The sequence below is a fragment of the Anomaloglossus baeobatrachus genome, chromosome 5, assembly GCF_048569485.1.
Source record: "Anomaloglossus baeobatrachus isolate aAnoBae1 chromosome 5, aAnoBae1.hap1, whole genome shotgun sequence".
In the NCBI taxonomy this organism is placed as follows: Eukaryota; Metazoa; Chordata; class Amphibia; order Anura; family Aromobatidae; genus Anomaloglossus; species Anomaloglossus baeobatrachus.
In genome coordinates this window covers 595,670,695-595,688,963 of record NC_134357.1, presented here as the reverse complement: position 1 = coordinate 595,688,963, position 18,269 = coordinate 595,670,695, and the positions used below count along the sequence as shown (strand labels likewise).

General features: G+C 60.9%; 1 protein-coding gene across 1 annotated transcript in view; it reads right to left on the bottom strand.

Annotated features, from left to right (window-relative positions):
- The window catches only part of HELZ (helicase with zinc finger), a 172,259-nt gene that overhangs the window by 135,268 nt on the left and 18,722 nt on the right, over positions 1-18,269 (bottom strand). The window contains exons 2-3 of the mRNA XM_075351503.1: positions 13,085-13,311; positions 9,902-9,938 (exon numbers count right to left, since the gene is read on the bottom strand). Coding sequence (XP_075207618.1) covers positions 9,902-9,938; positions 13,085-13,294 — 247 coding nt within the window. The 5' untranslated portion in view covers positions 13,295-13,311. The remainder of the gene's footprint in view (positions 1-9,901; positions 9,939-13,084; positions 13,312-18,269) is intronic.

Below are 18,269 nucleotides of genomic sequence, written 5' to 3'. Positions count from 1 at the left end.
CTGACCCCAGGACTGCAGGGACAGAGGAGACAGTCAGCAGGTAGGCTCTACAACAACTCCTGACCCCAGCACTGCAGGGACAAAGGAAACAGTCAGCAGGGAGCCTCTACAACAACTCCTGACCCCAGCACTGCAGGGACAGAGGAGACAGTCAGCAGGGAGCCTCTACAACTCCTGACCCCAGCACTGCAGGGACAGAGGAGACAGTCAGCAGGGAGCCTCTACAACAACTCCTGACCCCAGCACTGCAGGGACAGAGGAGACAGTCAGCAGGTAGGCTCTACAACAACTCCTGACCCCAGCACTGCAGGGACAGAGGAGACAGTCAGCAGGAAGCCTCTACAACAACTCCTGACCCCAGCACTGCAGGGACAGAGGAGACAGTCAGCAGGGAGCCTCTACAACACCTCCTGACCCCAGCACTGCAGGGACAGAGGAGACAGTCAGCAGGTAGGCTCTACAACAACTCCTGACCCCAGCACTGCAGGGACAGAGGAGACAGTCAGCAGGTAGGCTCTACAACAACTCCTGACCCCAGCACTGCAGGGACAGAGGAGACAGTCACCAGGTAGGCTCTACAACAACTCCTGACCCCAGCACTGCAGGGACAGAGGAGACAGTCAGCAGGGAGGCTCTACAACAACTCCTGACCCCAGCACTGCAGGGACAGAGGAGACAGTCAGCAGGGAGGCTCTACAACTCCTGACCCCAGCACCGCAGGGACAGAGGAGACAGTCAGCAGGTAGGCTCTACAACAACTCCTGACCCCAGCACTGCAGGAACAGAGGAGACAGTCAGCAGGTAGGCTCTACAACAACTCCTGACCCCAGCACTGCAGGGACAGAGGAGACAGTCAGCAGGTAGGCTCTACAACAACTCCTGACCCCAGCACTGCAGGAACAGAGGAGACAGTCAGCAGGTAGGCTCTACAACAACTCCTGACCCCAGCACTGCAGGGACAGAGGAGACAGTCAGCAGGAACCTCTACAACTCCTGACCCCAGCACTGCAGGAACAGAGGAGACAGTCAGCAGGTAGGCTCTACAACAACTCCTGACCCCAGCACTGCAGGGACAGAGGAAACAGTCAGCAGGTAGGCTCTACAACAACTCCTGACCCCAGCACTGCAGGGACAGAGGAGACAGTCAGCAGGTAGGCTCTACAACAACTCCTGACCCCAGCACTGCAGGGACAGAGGAGACAGTCAGCAGGTAGGCTCTACAACAACTCCTGACCCCAGCACTGCAGGAACAGAGGAGACAGTCAGCAGGGAGGCTCTACAACAACTCCTGACCCCAGCACTGCAGGGACAGAGGAGACAGTCAGCAGGAGCCTCTACAACAACTCCTGACCCCAGCACTGAAGGGACAGAGGAGACAGTCAGCAGGGAGCCTCTACAACAACTCCTGACCCCAGCACTGCAGGGACAGAGGAGACAGTCAGCAGGGAGCCTCTACAACAACTCCTGACCCCAGCACTGCAGGGACAGAGGAGACAGTCAGCAGGAACCTCTACAACAGCTCCTGACCCCAGCACTGCAGGGACAGAGGAGACAGTCAGCAGGAGACTCTACAACAACTCCTGACCCCAGCACTGCAGGGACAGAGGAGACAGTCAGCAGGTAGCCTCTACAACACCTCCTGACCCCAGCACTGCAGGGACAGAGGAGACAGTCAGCAGGAACCTCTACAACAACTCCTGACCCCAGCACTGCAGAGACAGAGGAGACAGTCAGCAGGGAGGCTCTACAACAACTCCTGACCCCAGCACCGCAGGGACAGAGGACACAGTCAGCAGGTAGCCTCTACAACAACTCCTGACCCCAGCACTGCAGGGACAGAGGAGACAGTCAGCAGGGAGGCTCTACAACAACTCCTGACCCCAGCACTGCAGGAACAGAGGAAACAGTCAGCAGGGAGGCTCTACAACAACTCCTGATTCCAGCACTGCAGGAACAGAGGAGACAGTCAGCAGGGAGCCTCTACAACAGCTCCTGACCCCAGCACTGCAGGGACAGAGGAGACAGTCAGCAGGAAGCCTCTACAACAACTCCTGACCCCAGCACTGCAGGGACAGAGGAGACAGTCAGCAGGTAGGCTCTACAACAACTCCTGACCCCAGCACTGCAGGGACAGAGGAGACAGTCAGCAGGTAGGCTCTACAACTCCTGACCCCAGCACTGCAGGGACAGAGGAGACAGTCAGCAGGAAGCCTCTACAACAACTCCTGACCCCAGCACTGCAGGGACAGAGGAAACAGTCAGCAGGAAGCCTCTACAACAGCTCCTGACCCCAGCACTGCAGGGACAGAGGAGACAGTCAGCAGGAAGCCTCTACAACAACTCCTGACCCCAGCACTGCAGGGACAGAGGAGACAGTCAGCAGGTAGGCTCTACAACAACTCCTGACCCCAGCACTGCAGGGACAGAGGAGACAGTCAGCAGGTAGGCTCTACAACAACTCCTGACCCCAGCACTGCAGGGACAGAGGAGACAGTCAGCAGGTAGGCTCTACAACAACTCCTGACCCCAGCACTGCAGGGACAGAGGAGACAGTCAGCAGGTAGGCTCTACAACAACTCCTGACCCCAGCACTGCAGGGACAGAGGAGACAGTCAGCAGGTAGGCTCTACAACAACTCCTGACCCCAGCACTGCAGGGACAGAGGAGACAGTCAGCAGGTAGGCTCTACAACTCCTGACCCCAGCACTGCAGGGACAGAGGAAACAGTCAGCAGGAAGCCTCTACAACAGCTCCTGACCCCAGCACTGCAGGGACAGAGGAGACAGTCAGCAGGAAGCCTCTACAACAACTCCTGACCCCAGCACTGCAGGGACAGAGGAGACAGTCAGCAGGTAGGCTCTACAACAACTCCTGACCCCAGCACTGCAGGGACAGAGGAGACAGTCAGCAGGTAGGCTCTACAACAACTCCTGACCCCAGCACTGCAGGGACAGAGGAGACAGTCAGCAGGTAGGCTCTACAACAACTCCTGACCCCAGCACTGCAGGGACAGAGGAGACAGTCAGCAGGTAGGCTCTACAACTCCTGACCCCAGCACTGCAGGAACAGAGGAGACAGTCAGCAGGAAGCCTCTACAACAGCTCCTGACCCCAGCACTGCAGGGACAGAGGAGACAGTCAGCAGGAAGCCTCTACAACAACTCCTGACCCCAGCACTGCAGGGACAGAGGAGACAGTCAGCAGGTAGGCTCTACAACAACTCCTGACCCCAGCACTGCAGGGACAGAGGAGACAGTCAGCAGGTAGGCTCTACAACTCCTGACCCCAGCACTGCAGGGACAGAGGAGACAGTCAGCAGGAACCTCTACAACAACTCCTGACCCCAGCACTGCAGGGACAGAGGAGACAGTCAGCAGGTAGCCTCTACAACAACTCCTGACCCCAGCACTGCAGGGACAGAGGAGACAGTCAGCAGGAAGCCTCTACAACACCTCCTGACCCCAGCACTGCAGGGACAGAGGAGACAGTCAGCAGGTAGCCTCTACAACAACTCCTGACCCCAGGACTGCAGGGACAGAGGAGACAGTCAGCAGGTAGGCTCTACAACAACTCCTGACCCCAGCACTGCAGGGACAAAGGAAACAGTCAGCAGGGAGCCTCTACAACAACTCCTGACCCCAGCACTGCAGGGACAGAGGAGACAGTCAGCAGGGAGCCTCTACAACTCCTGACCCCAGCACTGCAGGGACAGAGGAGACAGTCAGCAGGGAGCCTCTACAACAACTCCTGACCCCAGCACTGCAGGGACAGAGGAGACAGTCAGCAGGTAGGCTCTACAACAACTCCTGACCCCAGCACTGCAGGGACAGAGGAGACAGTCAGCAGGAAGCCTCTACAACAACTCCTGACCCCAGCACTGCAGGGACAGAGGAGACAGTCAGCAGGGAGCCTCTACAACACCTCCTGACCCCAGCACTGCAGGGACAGAGGAGACAGTCAGCAGGTAGGCTCTACAACAACTCCTGACCCCAGCACTGCAGGGACAGAGGAGACAGTCAGCAGGTAGGCTCTACAACAACTCCTGACCCCAGCACTGCAGGGACAGAGGAGACAGTCACCAGGTAGGCTCTACAACAACTCCTGACCCCAGCACTGCAGGGACAGAGGAGACAGTCAGCAGGGAGGCTCTACAACAACTCCTGACCCCAGCACTGCAGGGACAGAGGAGACAGTCAGCAGGGAGGCTCTACAACTCCTGACCCCAGCACCGCAGGGACAGAGGAGACAGTCAGCAGGTAGGCTCTACAACAACTCCTGACCCCAGCACTGCAGGAACAGAGGAGACAGTCAGCAGGTAGGCTCTACAACAACTCCTGACCCCAGCACTGCAGGGACAGAGGAGACAGTCAGCAGGTAGGCTCTACAACAACTCCTGACCCCAGCACTGCAGGAACAGAGGAGACAGTCAGCAGGTAGGCTCTACAACAACTCCTGACCCCAGCACTGCAGGGACAGAGGAGACAGTCAGCAGGAACCTCTACAACTCCTGACCCCAGCACTGCAGGAACAGAGGAGACAGTCAGCAGGTAGGCTCTACAACAACTCCTGACCCCAGCACTGCAGGGACAGAGGAAACAGTCAGCAGGTAGGCTCTACAACAACTCCTGACCCCAGCACTGCAGGGACAGAGGAGACAGTCAGCAGGTAGGCTCTACAACAACTCCTGACCCCAGCACTGCAGGGACAGAGGAGACAGTCAGCAGGTAGGCTCTACAACAACTCCTGACCCCAGCACTGCAGGAACAGAGGAGACAGTCAGCAGGGAGGCTCTACAACAACTCCTGACCCCAGCACTGCAGGGACAGAGGAGACAGTCAGCAGGAGCCTCTACAACAACTCCTGACCCCAGCACTGAAGGGACAGAGGAGACAGTCAGCAGGGAGCCTCTACAACAACTCCTGACCCCAGCACTGCAGGGACAGAGGAGACAGTCAGCAGGGAGCCTCTACAACAACTCCTGACCCCAGCACTGCAGGGACAGAGGAGACAGTCAGCAGGAACCTCTACAACAGCTCCTGACCCCAGCACTGCAGGGACAGAGGAGACAGTCAGCAGGAGACTCTACAACAACTCCTGACCCCAGCACTGCAGGGACAGAGGAGACAGTCAGCAGGTAGCCTCTACAACACCTCCTGACCCCAGCACTGCAGGGACAGAGGAGACAGTCAGCAGGAACCTCTACAACAACTCCTGACCCCAGCACTGCAGAGACAGAGGAGACAGTCAGCAGGGAGGCTCTACAACAACTCCTGACCCCAGCACCGCAGGGACAGAGGACACAGTCAGCAGGTAGCCTCTACAACAACTCCTGACCCCAGCACTGCAGGGACAGAGGAGACAGTCAGCAGGGAGGCTCTACAACAACTCCTGACCCCAGCACTGCAGGAACAGAGGAAACAGTCAGCAGGGAGGCTCTACAACAACTCCTGATTCCAGCACTGCAGGAACAGAGGAGACAGTCAGCAGGGAGCCTCTACAACAGCTCCTGACCCCAGCACTGCAGGGACAGAGGAGACAGTCAGCAGGAAGCCTCTACAACAACTCCTGACCCCAGCACTGCAGGGACAGAGGAGACAGTCAGCAGGTAGGCTCTACAACAACTCCTGACCCCAGCACTGCAGGGACAGAGGAGACAGTCAGCAGGTAGGCTCTACAACTCCTGACCCCAGCACTGCAGGGACAGAGGAGACAGTCAGCAGGAAGCCTCTACAACAACTCCTGACCCCAGCACTGCAGGGACAGAGGAAACAGTCAGCAGGAAGCCTCTACAACAGCTCCTGACCCCAGCACTGCAGGGACAGAGGAGACAGTCAGCAGGAAGCCTCTACAACAACTCCTGACCCCAGCACTGCAGGGACAGAGGAGACAGTCAGCAGGTAGGCTCTACAACAACTCCTGACCCCAGCACTGCAGGGACAGAGGAGACAGTCAGCAGGTAGGCTCTACAACAACTCCTGACCCCAGCACTGCAGGGACAGAGGAGACAGTCAGCAGGTAGGCTCTACAACAACTCCTGACCCCAGCACTGCAGGGACAGAGGAGACAGTCAGCAGGTAGGCTCTACAACAACTCCTGACCCCAGCACTGCAGGGACAGAGGAGACAGTCAGCAGGTAGGCTCTACAACAACTCCTGACCCCAGCACTGCAGGGACAGAGGAGACAGTCAGCAGGTAGGCTCTACAACTCCTGACCCCAGCACTGCAGGGACAGAGGAAACAGTCAGCAGGAAGCCTCTACAACAGCTCCTGACCCCAGCACTGCAGGGACAGAGGAGACAGTCAGCAGGAAGCCTCTACAACAACTCCTGACCCCAGCACTGCAGGGACAGAGGAGACAGTCAGCAGGTAGGCTCTACAACAACTCCTGACCCCAGCACTGCAGGGACAGAGGAGACAGTCAGCAGGTAGGCTCTACAACAACTCCTGACCCCAGCACTGCAGGGACAGAGGAGACAGTCAGCAGGTAGGCTCTACAACAACTCCTGACCCCAGCACTGCAGGGACAGAGGAGACAGTCAGCAGGTAGGCTCTACAACTCCTGACCCCAGCACTGCAGGAACAGAGGAGACAGTCAGCAGGAAGCCTCTACAACAGCTCCTGACCCCAGCACTGCAGGGACAGAGGAGACAGTCAGCAGGAAGCCTCTACAACAACTCCTGACCCCAGCACTGCAGGGACAGAGGAGACAGTCAGCAGGTAGGCTCTACAACAACTCCTGACCCCAGCACTGCAGGGACAGAGGAGACAGTCAGCAGGTAGGCTCTACAACTCCTGACCCCAGCACTGCAGGGACAGAGGAGACAGTCAGCAGGAACCTCTACAACAACTCCTGACCCCAGCACTGCAGGGACAGAGGAGACAGTCAGCAGGTAGCCTCTACAACAGCTCCTGACCCCAGCACTGCAGGGACAGAGGAGACAGTCAGCAGGGAGCCTCTACAACAGCTCCTGACCCCAGCACTGCAGGGACAGAGGAGACAGTCAGCAGGTAGGCTCTACAACAACTCCTGACCCCAGCACTGCAGGGACAGAGGAGACAGTCAGCAGGTAGGCTCTACAACAACTCCTGACCCCAGCACTGCAGGGACAGAGGAGACAGTCAGCAGGTAGGCTCTACAACAACTCCTGATTCCAGCACTGCAGGGACAGAGGAGACAGTCAGCAGGTAGCCTCTACAACAGCTCCTGACCCCAGCACTGCAGGGACAGAGGAGACAGTCAGCAGGGAGCCTCTACAACAACTCCTGACCGCAGCACTGCAGGGACAGAGGAGACAGTCAGCAGGTAGGCTCTACAACAACTCCTGACCCCAGCACTGCAGGGACAGAGGAGACAGTCAGCAGGAGCCTCTACAACTCCTGACCCCAGCACTGCAGCGACAGAGGAGACAGTCAGCAGGTAGGCTCTACAACAAGTCCTGACCCCAGCACTGCAGGGACAGAGGAGACAGTCATCAGGTAGGCTCTACAACAACTCCTGACCCCAGCACTGCAGGGACAGAGGAGACAGTCAGCAGGGAGGCTCTACAACTCCTGACCCCAGCACTGCAGGGACAGAGGAGACAGTCAGCAGGGAGCCTCTACAACAGCTCCTGACCCCAGCACTGCAGGGACAGAGGAGACAGTCAGCAGGAAGCTGCTACAACAGCTCCTGACCCCAGCACTGCAGGGACAGAGGAGACAGTCAGCAGGAACCTCTACAACAACTCCTGACCCCAGCACTGCAGGGACAGAGGAGACAGTCAGCAGGGAGGCTCTACAACAACTCCTGACCCCAGCACTGCAGGGACAGAGGAGACAGTCAGCAGGGAGCCTCTACAACAACTCCTATCCCAAGCACTGCAGGGACAGAGGAGACAGTCAGCAGGGAGCCTCTACAACAACTCCTGACCGCAGCACTGCAGGGACAGAGGAGACAGTCAGCAGGTAGGCTCTACAACAACTCCTGACCCCAGCACTGCAGGGACAGAGGAGACAGTCAGCAGGAGCCTCTACAACTCCTGACCCCAGCACTGCAGCGACAGAGGAGACAGTCAGCAGGTAGGCTCTACAACAAGTCCTGACCCCAGCACTGCAGGGACAGAGGAGACAGTCATCAGGTAGGCTCTACAACAACTCCTGACCCCAGCACTGCAGGGACAGAGGAGACAGTCAGCAGGGAGGCTCTACAACTCCTGACCCCAGCACTGCAGGGACAGAGGAGACAGTCAGCAGGGAGCCTCTACAACAGCTCCTGACCCCAGCACTGCAGGGACAGAGGAGACAGTCAGCAGGAAGCTGCTACAACAGCTCCTGACCCCAGCACTGCAGGGACAGAGGAGACAGTCAGCAGGAACCTCTACAACAACTCCTGACCCCAGCACTGCAGGGACAGAGGAGACAGTCAGCAGGGAGGCTCTACAACAACTCCTGACCCCAGCACTGCAGGGACAGAGGAGACAGTCAGCAGGGAGCCTCTACAACAACTCCTGACCCCAGCACTGCAGGGACAGAGGAGACAGTCAGCAGGGAGCCTCTACAACAACTCCTGACCCCAGCACTGCAGGGACAGAGGAGACAGTCAGCAGGGAGCCTCTACAACAACTCCTGACCCCAGCACTGCAGGGACAGAGGAGACAGTCAGCAGGGAGCCTCTACAACAACTCCTGACCCCAGCACTGCAGGGACAGAGGAGACAGTCAGCAGGTAGGCTCTACAACAGCTCCTGACCCCAGCACTGCAGGGACAGGGGAGACAGTCAGCAGGGAGGCTCTACAACAACTCCTGACCCCAGCACTGCAGGGACAGAGGAGACAGTCAGCAGGGAGGCTCTACAACAACTCCTGACCCCAGCACTGCAGGGACAGAGGAGACAGTCAGCAGGGAGGCTCTACAACTCCTGACTCCAGCACTGCAGTGACAGGGGAGAAAGTCAGCAGGAAGCCTCTACAACAACTCCTGACCCCAGCACTCTACAACAGCTCCTGACCCCAGCACTGCAGGGACAGAGGAGACAGTCAGCAGGGAGGCTCTACAACAACTCCTGACCCCAGCACTGCAGGGACAGAGGAGACAGTCAGCAGGGAGGCTCTACAACAACTCCTGACCCCAGCACTGCAGGGACAGAGGAGACAGTCAGCAGGAAGCCTCTACAACAACTCCTGACCCCAGCACTCTACAACAGCTCCTGACCCCAGCACTGCAGGGACAGAGGAGACAGTCAGCAGGGAGGCTCTACAACAACTCCTGACCCCAGCACTGCAGGGACAGGGGAGACAGTCAGCAGGGAGGCTCTACAACAGCTCCTGACCCCAGCACTGCAGGGACAGAGGCGACAGTCAGCAGGGAGGCTCTACAACAACTCCTGACCCCAGCACTGCAGGGACAGAGGAGACAGTCAGCAGGTAGGCTCTACAACTCCTGACCCCAGCACTGCAGGGACAGAGGAGACAGTCAGCAGGTAGGCTCTACAACAACTCCTGACCCCAGCACTGCAGGGACAGAGGCGACAGTCAGCAGGGAGGCTCTACAACAACTCCTGACCCCAGCACTGCAGGGACAGAGGAGACAGTCAGCAGGTAGGCTCTACAACAACTCCTGACCCCAGCACTGCAGGGACAGAGGAGACAGTCAGCAGGTAGGCTCTACAACAGCTCCTGATCCCAGCTCTGCAGGGACAGAGGAGACAGTCAGCAGGTAGCCTCTACAACAACTCCTGACCCCAGCACTGCAGGGACAGAGGAGACAGTCAGCAGGTAGGCTCTACAACTCCTGACCCCAGCACTGCAGGGACAGAGGAGACAGTCAGCAGGTAGGCTCTACAACAGCTCCTGACATGTACAGAAAGCAGAGTCTCCCCCGTGCTGGGGAGCAGTGGAGACAGTCAGCAGGCAGCGCACACTTACCCAGCTTACAGTCTTCATCAGCCTGATCATAGTTTTTCTACAAAATAGAAGAGAGAGAATTAGTGAGAGCCGATGTCGCCCCCTGTATCTACACCCCCCGGCAGAGAGGACGGCCTCCCCCCCCGGCAGAGAGGACGGCCTCCCCCCCCCGGCAGAGAGGACGGCCTCCCCCCCCGGCAGAGAGGACGGCCTCCCCCCCCGGCAGAGAGGACGGCCTCCCCCCCCGGCAGAGAGGACGGCCTCCCCCCCCGGCAGAGAGGACGGCCTCCCCCCCCGGCAGAGAGGACGGCCTCCCCCCCCGGCAGAGAGGACGGCCTCCCCCCCCCCGGCAGAGAGGACGGCCTCCCCCCCCGGCAGAGAGGACGGCCTCCCCCCCCGGCAGAGAGGACGGCCTCCCCCCCCCGGCAGAGAGGACGGCCTCCCCCCCCGGCAGAGAGGACGGCCTCCCCCCCCCGGCAGAGAGGACGGCCTCCCCCCCCGGCAGAGAGGACGGCCTCCCCCCCCGGCAGAGAGGACGGCCTCCCCCCCCGGCAGAGAGGACGGCCTCCCCCCCCGGCAGAGAGGACGGCCTCCCCCCCCCGGCAGAGAGGACGGGCTCCCCCCCCCCGGCAGAGAGGACGGCCTCCCCCCCCCGGCAGAGAGGACGGCCTCCCCCCCCCCCGGCAGAGAGGACGGCCTCCCCCCCCCCGGCAGAGAGGACGGCCTCCCCCCCCGGCAGAGAGGACGGCCTCCCCCCCCCCCGGCAGAGAGGACGGCCTCCCCCCCCCGGCAGAGAGGACGGCCTCCCCCCCGGCAGAGAGGACGGCCTCCCCCCCCCGGCAGAGAGGACGGCCTCCCCCCGCCGGCAGAGAGGACGGCCTCCCCCCGCCGGCAGAGAGGACGGCCTCCCCCCCGGCAGAGAGGACGGCCTCCCCCGGCAGAGAGGACGGCCTCCCCCGGCAGAGAGGACGGCCTCCCCCGGCAGAGAGGACGGCCTCCCCCGGCAGAGAGGACGGCCTCCCCCGGCAGAGAGGACGGCCTCCCCCGGCAGAGAGGACGGCCTCCCCCGGCAGAGAGGACGGCCTCCCCCGGCAGAGAGGACGGCCTCCCCCGGCTCTGAGGATGCTTATTTACTTCTTTACTTTTGTGTAGAAAAAGCAGGTCACAGAAGGCAGAAAACTAAAGTCATTTCAATTGTCAACTTTCTGGCTTCAAGAAACACTAAAAAAATGATGAAAACATAATGTGCAGCCGGTAATGGGGGAAAATATGGAATCATGAAAAACAAACAGAAGAACCCTCCTATAGTCCATGAGTAGTATGTTGTGGCACCACCTCTGGCTTTTATAACAGCTGTAGTCTCTGAGGCATGGATATAATGAGTGACAGACAGACTTTTCATCAGTCTGGCTCCAGCGTTCTCTGATTGCTGTTGCAGATCAGCTTTGCAGGTTGGATCTTGTCATGGACCATTTTCTTCAACTTCCACCAAAGATTTTCAATTGGATTGAGATCCGGACTATTTGCAGCCATGACATTGACCTTATGTGTTTTCTTTCAAGAAATGTTTTCACAGTTTTTGCTCTGTGGCAGGATGCATTATCATCTTGATAAATGATTTCATCCCCAAACATCCTTTCAATTGATGGGATAAAAAAATTCTCCAATATGTCCATGTAAACTTGGGTATTTATTGAAGATGTAATGACAGCCATCTCCCCAGTGCCTTTATCTGACATGCATCCCCATATCATCAATGACTGTGGAAATTTATATGTTCTCTTCAGGCAGTCATCTTTTTATTGTTTAGCTTTTCTGTATGTAAATCCCATTTCCTTTAGGCGGTTTCTTACAGTTCGGTCAAAGACATTGACTCCAGTTTCCTCCCATTCATTCCTCATTTGTTTTGTTGTGCATTTTCTGTTTTGGAGACATATTGCTCTAAGTTTCTTGTCTTGACGCTTTGCTGTCTTTCTTGGTCTACCAGTATGTTTTCCTTTAACAACCTTCCCATGTTGTTTGTATTTGGTCCAGATTTTAGACAGCTGACTGAACAACCAACATCTTTTGCAACATTGCGTGATGATTTACCCTCTCCTTTGTTTCAATTGACATCTCTCGTGTTCGAGCCATGATACATGACAGTCCACTTTGTGCAGCAGCTCTCCGAGGTGTGATCACTCCTTTTTAGATGCAGACTAACGAGCAGATCTTATTTGATGTAGGTGTTAGTTTTGGGAATGAAAATGTACAGGGTGATTCCATAATTTTTTCCTCATAATTGAGTGATTCCATAATTTTCCCCCGTTTGGTCTTGAAGAGTCACCGTTACTGGCTGCACATTAAGTTTTCAGGATATATTTGTTAGTGTTTCTTAAAGCCAGAAAGTCGCCGTTTGCACTCACTTTAGATTTGTGCCGTCTGTGATCGGCTTTTTATACAAAAGTAAACAACTGAATGAACATCGTCAGAGGCAGGGGAGGCTGCACTCTCCCGTCACTCACACAGCCCCTCCCCCGATGCATGCACTCACCCACTCACACAACCCCCCGAATTCTGCACTCACCCACACAGCCCCTCCCCCGATGCATGCACTCACCCACTCACACAACCCCCCGAATTCTGCACTCACCCAGTCACTCACACAGCCCCTCCCCCGATGCATGCACTCACCTACTCACACAACCCCCCGAATCGTGCACTCTCCCGTCACTCACACAGCCCCTCCCCCGATGCATGCACTCACCCACTCACACAACCCCCCGAATTCTGCACTCACCCAGTCACTCACACAGCCCCTCCCCCGATGCATGCACTCACCCACTCACACAACCCCCCGAATCGTGCACTCTCCCGTCACTCACACAGCCCCTCCCCTGATGCATGCACTCACCCACTCACACAGCCCCTACCGAAGCGTGCACTCACCCCATCACTCACACAGCCCCTGCCGAAGCGTGCACTCACCCCATCACTCACACAGCCCCTCTCCTGTAAGGTGCACTCACAGAGCCCCTCCCCGCAGCGTGCACTCACAGAGCCCCTCCCCGCAGCGTGCACTCACAGAGCCCCTCCCCGCAGCCTGCACTCACAGAGCCCCTCCCCGCAGCCTGCACTCACAGAGCCCCTCCCCGCAGCCTGCACTCACAGAGCCCCTCCCCGCAGCGTGCACTCACAGAGCCCCTCCCCGCAGCGTGCACTCACCAGTTGCAGGAATGAGGCGATGCGGTAGAGCAGGCTCTCGATCTTGATGCGGGTGATGGGGGTGATCTGGGAGGGGTGGGCCGCAGGGGTCTTGTAGTGGCCGATGGTCAGCAGACATTCTGTGCAGTGCTTCACGGCCGCCTCGTAGTCCAGTCTCCGGAAGGAGTCACATGCTTGTTCACACGGATGAGCCAATCTTCTGTCTGCCATGACTCAGGACAGAGCGCCTGCCAGGAGGAACCGCAGGGTCACATGTACACACAATGACATCATCACAGGGTATGAGTGAGGTCATCAACAGGGCGGGGCTGTATATAAGGAGGAGTGAACCCCGGCAGGGAAACTCCCATAGAGACGCCTCCCACAGGGCAGGGCCGCTCGCATGGAGACGAACCCCCCAGGACAGGACCGTTCACACAGGGACAAATCCCATAGGACAGCACCGCTCGCATGGGAATGACCCCCCCCAGGGCAAGACCGCTCGCACGAAGACGAACCCTGCAGGACAGGAAAGCTCACACGCAGACAACCCCCCCACCCCGAGGACAGGAGGGCTCGCACGGGGACGGACTTTGCAGGACAGGACCGCTTCCACGGGGACGAATCCCGCAGGAGAGGATCGCTCACACAGGGACGCGCCCCCCCCCCCCGCCCCTCCGAGGACAGGACCGCTCTCACGGGAACGGACCCCACAGGACAGGAGGGCTCACACGTGGATGAACCCCGCAGGACAGGACCGCTCACACGAGGACGAACCCCACAGGACAGGACCGCTCGCACGGAGACGAAACCCGCAGAACAGGACCACTCACATGAGGACGAATCCTGCAGGGCCGAGCCCCTCGCACAGAGACGAAACCCGCAGGGCAGGAGCACTCGCACGGGGACAAACCCCGCAGGGCAGGAGCGCTCGCACGGGGACAAACCCCGCAGGGCAGGAGCGCTCGCACGGGGACAAACCCCGCAGGGCAGGAGCGCTCGCACGGGGACAAACCCCGCAGGGCAGGAGCGCTCGCACGGGGACAAACCCCGCAGGGCAGGAGCACTCGCACGGGGACAAACCCCGAAGGGCAGGAGCGCTCGCACGGGGACAAACCCCGCAGGACAGGAGCGCTCGCACGGGGACAAACCCCGCAGGACAGGAGCGCTCGCACGGGGACAAACCCCGCAGGACAGGAGCGCTCGCACGGGGACAAACCCCCCAGGGCAGGAGCGCTCGCACGGGGACAAACCCCGCAGGGCAGGACCGCTCGCACGGGGACAAACCCCGCAGGGCAGGAGCGCTCGCACGGGGACAAACCCCGCAGGGCAGGACCGCTCGCACGGGGACAAACCCCGAAAAGGCAGAACTGATCACACAGGGTCGCCCCCCCCCCCCCCCAACACCCTCCCCCCGAGGACAGGACCGCTTGCACGGGGACGAACCCCGCAGGACAGGACCGCTCGCACGGGGGGACGAATCCCCCAGGGCAAGACCGCTCGCATGAAGACGAACCCTGCAAAACAGGAAAGCTCACACGCAGACAACCCCCCCACCCCGCAGGACAGGAGCGCTCGCACTGGGACGAAGCCCGCAGGACAGGAGCGCTCGCACTGGGACGAAGCCCGCAGGACAGGAGCGCTCGCACTGGGACGAAGCCCGCAGGACAGGAGCGCTCGCACTGGGACGAAGCCCGCAGGACAGGAGCGCTCGCACTGGGACGAAGCCCGCAGGACAGGAGCGCTCGCACTGGGACGAAGCCCGCAGGACAGGAGCGCTCGCACGGGGACAAACCTCGCAGGGCAGGACCGCTCGCACGGGGACAAACCCCGCAGGGCAGGACCGCTCGCACGGGGACAAACCCCACAGGGCAGGACCGCTCGCACGGGGACAAACCCCGCAGGGCAGGACCGCTCGCACGGGGACAAACCCCGCAGGGCAGGACCGCTCGCACGGGGACAAACCCCGAAAAGGCAGAACTGATCGCACAGGGTCGTCCCCCCCCCCAACACCCTCCCCCCGAGGACAGGACCGCTTGCACGGGGACGAACCCCGCAGGACAGGACCGCTCGCACGGGGAAAAATCCTGAAGGACAGGACCACTCAAACAGGGACAAATCCCGTATAACAGGACCGCTTGCACGGAGACGAACCTCGCAGGACAGGATCGCTTGAACGGGGGGACGAATCCCCCAGGGCAAGACCGCTCGCATGAAGACGAACCCTGCAGGACAGGAAAGCTCACACGCAAACAAGCCTCCCCACCCCCATCCCGAGGACAGGAGGGCTCGCACGGGGACGAAGCCCGCAGGACAGGATCGCTCGCACAGGGACGAAGGCCCGCAGGACAGGATCGCTCGCACAGGGACGAAGCCCGCAGGACAGGATCGCTCCCACTGGGACAAAGCCCGCAGGACAGGAGCGCTCGCACTGGGACGAAGCCCGCAGGACAGGAGCGCTCGCACTGGGACGAAGCCCGCAGGACAGGAGCGCTCGCACTGGGACGAAGCCCGCAGGACAGGAGCGCTCGCACTGGGACGAAGCCCGCAGGACAGGAGCGCTCGCACTGGGACGAAGCCCGCAGGACAGGAGCGCTCGCACTGGGACGAAGCCCGCAGGACAGGAGCGCTCGCACTGGGACGAAGCCCGCAGGACAGGAGCGCTCGCACTGGGACGAAGCCCGCAGGACAGGAGCGCTCGCACTGGGACGAAGCCCGCAGGACAGGAGCGCTCGCACTGGGACGAAGCCCGCAGGACAGGAGCGCTCGCACTGGGACGAAGCCCGCAGGACAGGAGCGCTCGCACTGGGACGAAGCCCGCAGGACAGGAGCGCTCGCACTGGGACGAAGCCCGCAGGACAGGAGCGCTCGCACTGGGACGAAGCCCGCAGGACAGGAGCGCTCGCACTGGGACGAAGCCCGCAGGACAGGAGCGCTCGCACTGGGACAAACCCCGCAGGGCAGGACCGCTCGCACTGGGACGAAGCCCGCAGGACAGGACCGCTCGCACGGGGACAAACCCCGCAGGACAGGACCGCTCGCACGGGGACAAACCCCGCAGGGCAGTTCCGCTGGCACGGGGACAAACCCCGCAGGGCAGGACCGCTGGCACGGGGACAAACCCCGCAGGACAGGAGCGCTCGCACTGGGACGAAGCCCGCAGGACAGGAGCGCTCGCACACGCGCCCCCACCCTCCGAGGACAGGACCGCTCGCACGGGGGGACGAACCCCCCCAGGACAGGAGCGCTCGCACAGGGACGAATCCCCCAGGGCAAGACAGCTCGCATGAAGACAAACCCTGCAGGAGAGGAAAGCTCATACGCAGACAAGCCTCCCCACCCCCATCCCGAGGACAGGAGCGCTCGCATGGGGACGGCCCTTGCAGGATAGGACCGCTCGCACAGGGACGAAGCCCCCAGGGCAGAATCGCTCGCATGGGGACAAACCCCACAGGACAGGAAAGCCCACACGAGGATGAACCCTGCAAGACAGGAGCGCTCACACGAGGACGAATCCCATAGGACAGGACCGCTCGCACGATGACGAATCCCACAGGGCTGACCCGCTCCCACGCAGACGCCCCCGCAGGGCAGGACCGCCTGCACGGAGACGCAACCCGCAGGACAGGACCGCCCGCACGGAGACGCACCCCGCAGGGCAGAGCCGCTCGCACAGAGACACACAGCGCAGGGCAGGACCGCCCGCATGGAGACGCACCCCGCAGGACAGAGCCGCTCGCACAGAGACGCACCCCGCAGGACAGAGCCGCTCGCACGTAGACGCCCCCCGCAGGGAAGAGCCGCTTGCACGGAGACGCACCCGGCAGGGCCGCACGAACGGAGATGCCACCCTCAGGGCAGGAGCGCTTGCACGGGGACGCACCCCCGCAGGACTAGACCGCTCGCACAGAGACGAACCCCGCAGAACAGAGGCGCCCACATGGGGACGAACCCCCCCACCCCGGGCAGGACCGCTCACACCGGGAAGAATCCCACAGGACAGGACCGCTCACACGGGGACAAATCCCATAGGACCGGACCACTCACAGGTACGACCCCCAAAGGGCAAGACCGCTCGCACGAGGACGAACCCTGCAGGACAGGAAAGCTCACACGCAGACAACCCCCCCACCCCGAGGACAGGAGGGCTCGCACGGTGACGGAGCTTGCAGGACAGGACCGATCGCACCTGGACGAACCCCGCAGGACAGGATCGCTCACACAGGGACAAAGCCCGCAGGACAGGACCGCTCACACAGGGACGCGCCCCCCCCCCTCCCCGAGGACAGGACCGCTCACACGGGAACGGACCCCGCAGGACAGGATCGCTCACACAGGGACAAAGCCCGCAGGACAGGACCGCTCACACAGGGACGCGCCCCCCCCCCTCCCCGAGGACACGACCGCTCACACGAGGACGAATCCCACAGGACAGGACCGCTCACACAGGGACAAAGCCCGCAGGACAGGACCGCTCACACAGGGACGCGCCCCCCCCCCCCTCCCCAAGGACTAGACCGCTCGCACAGAGACGAACCCCGCAGAACAGAGGCGCCCACATGGGGACGACAGGATCGCTCACACGGGGACAAATCCCATAGGACAGGACCACTCACTGGGACGACCCCCCAAGGGCAAGACCGCTCGCACGAAGACGAACCCTGCAGGACAGGAAAGCTCACACGCAGACAACCCCCCCACCCCGAGGACAGGAGGGCTCGCACGGTGACGGAGCTTGCAGGACAGGACCGATCGCACCGGGACGAACCCCGCAGGACAGGATCGCTCACACAGGGATAAAGCCCGCAAAACAGGACCGCTCACACAGGGACGCGCCCCCCCCTCCCCGAAGACAGGACCGCTCACACGGGAACGGTCCCTGCAGGACAGGAGCGCTCACACAGGGACAAAGACCGCAGGACAGGACCGCTCACACAGGGACGCGCCTCCCCCTCCCCGAGGACAGGACCGCTCACACAGGGACGCGCCCCCCCCCTCCCCGAGGACAGGACCGCTCACACGAGGACGAACCCCGCAGGGCAGGACCGCTCACACAGGGACGCGCCCCCCCCTCCCCGAGGACAGGGGCGCTCGCACGGGGACGAAGCCCGCAGGACAGGGGCGCTCGCACTGGGACGAAGCCCGCAGGACAGGGGCGCTCGCACTGGGACGAAGCCCGCAGGACAGGGGCGCTCGCACTGGGACG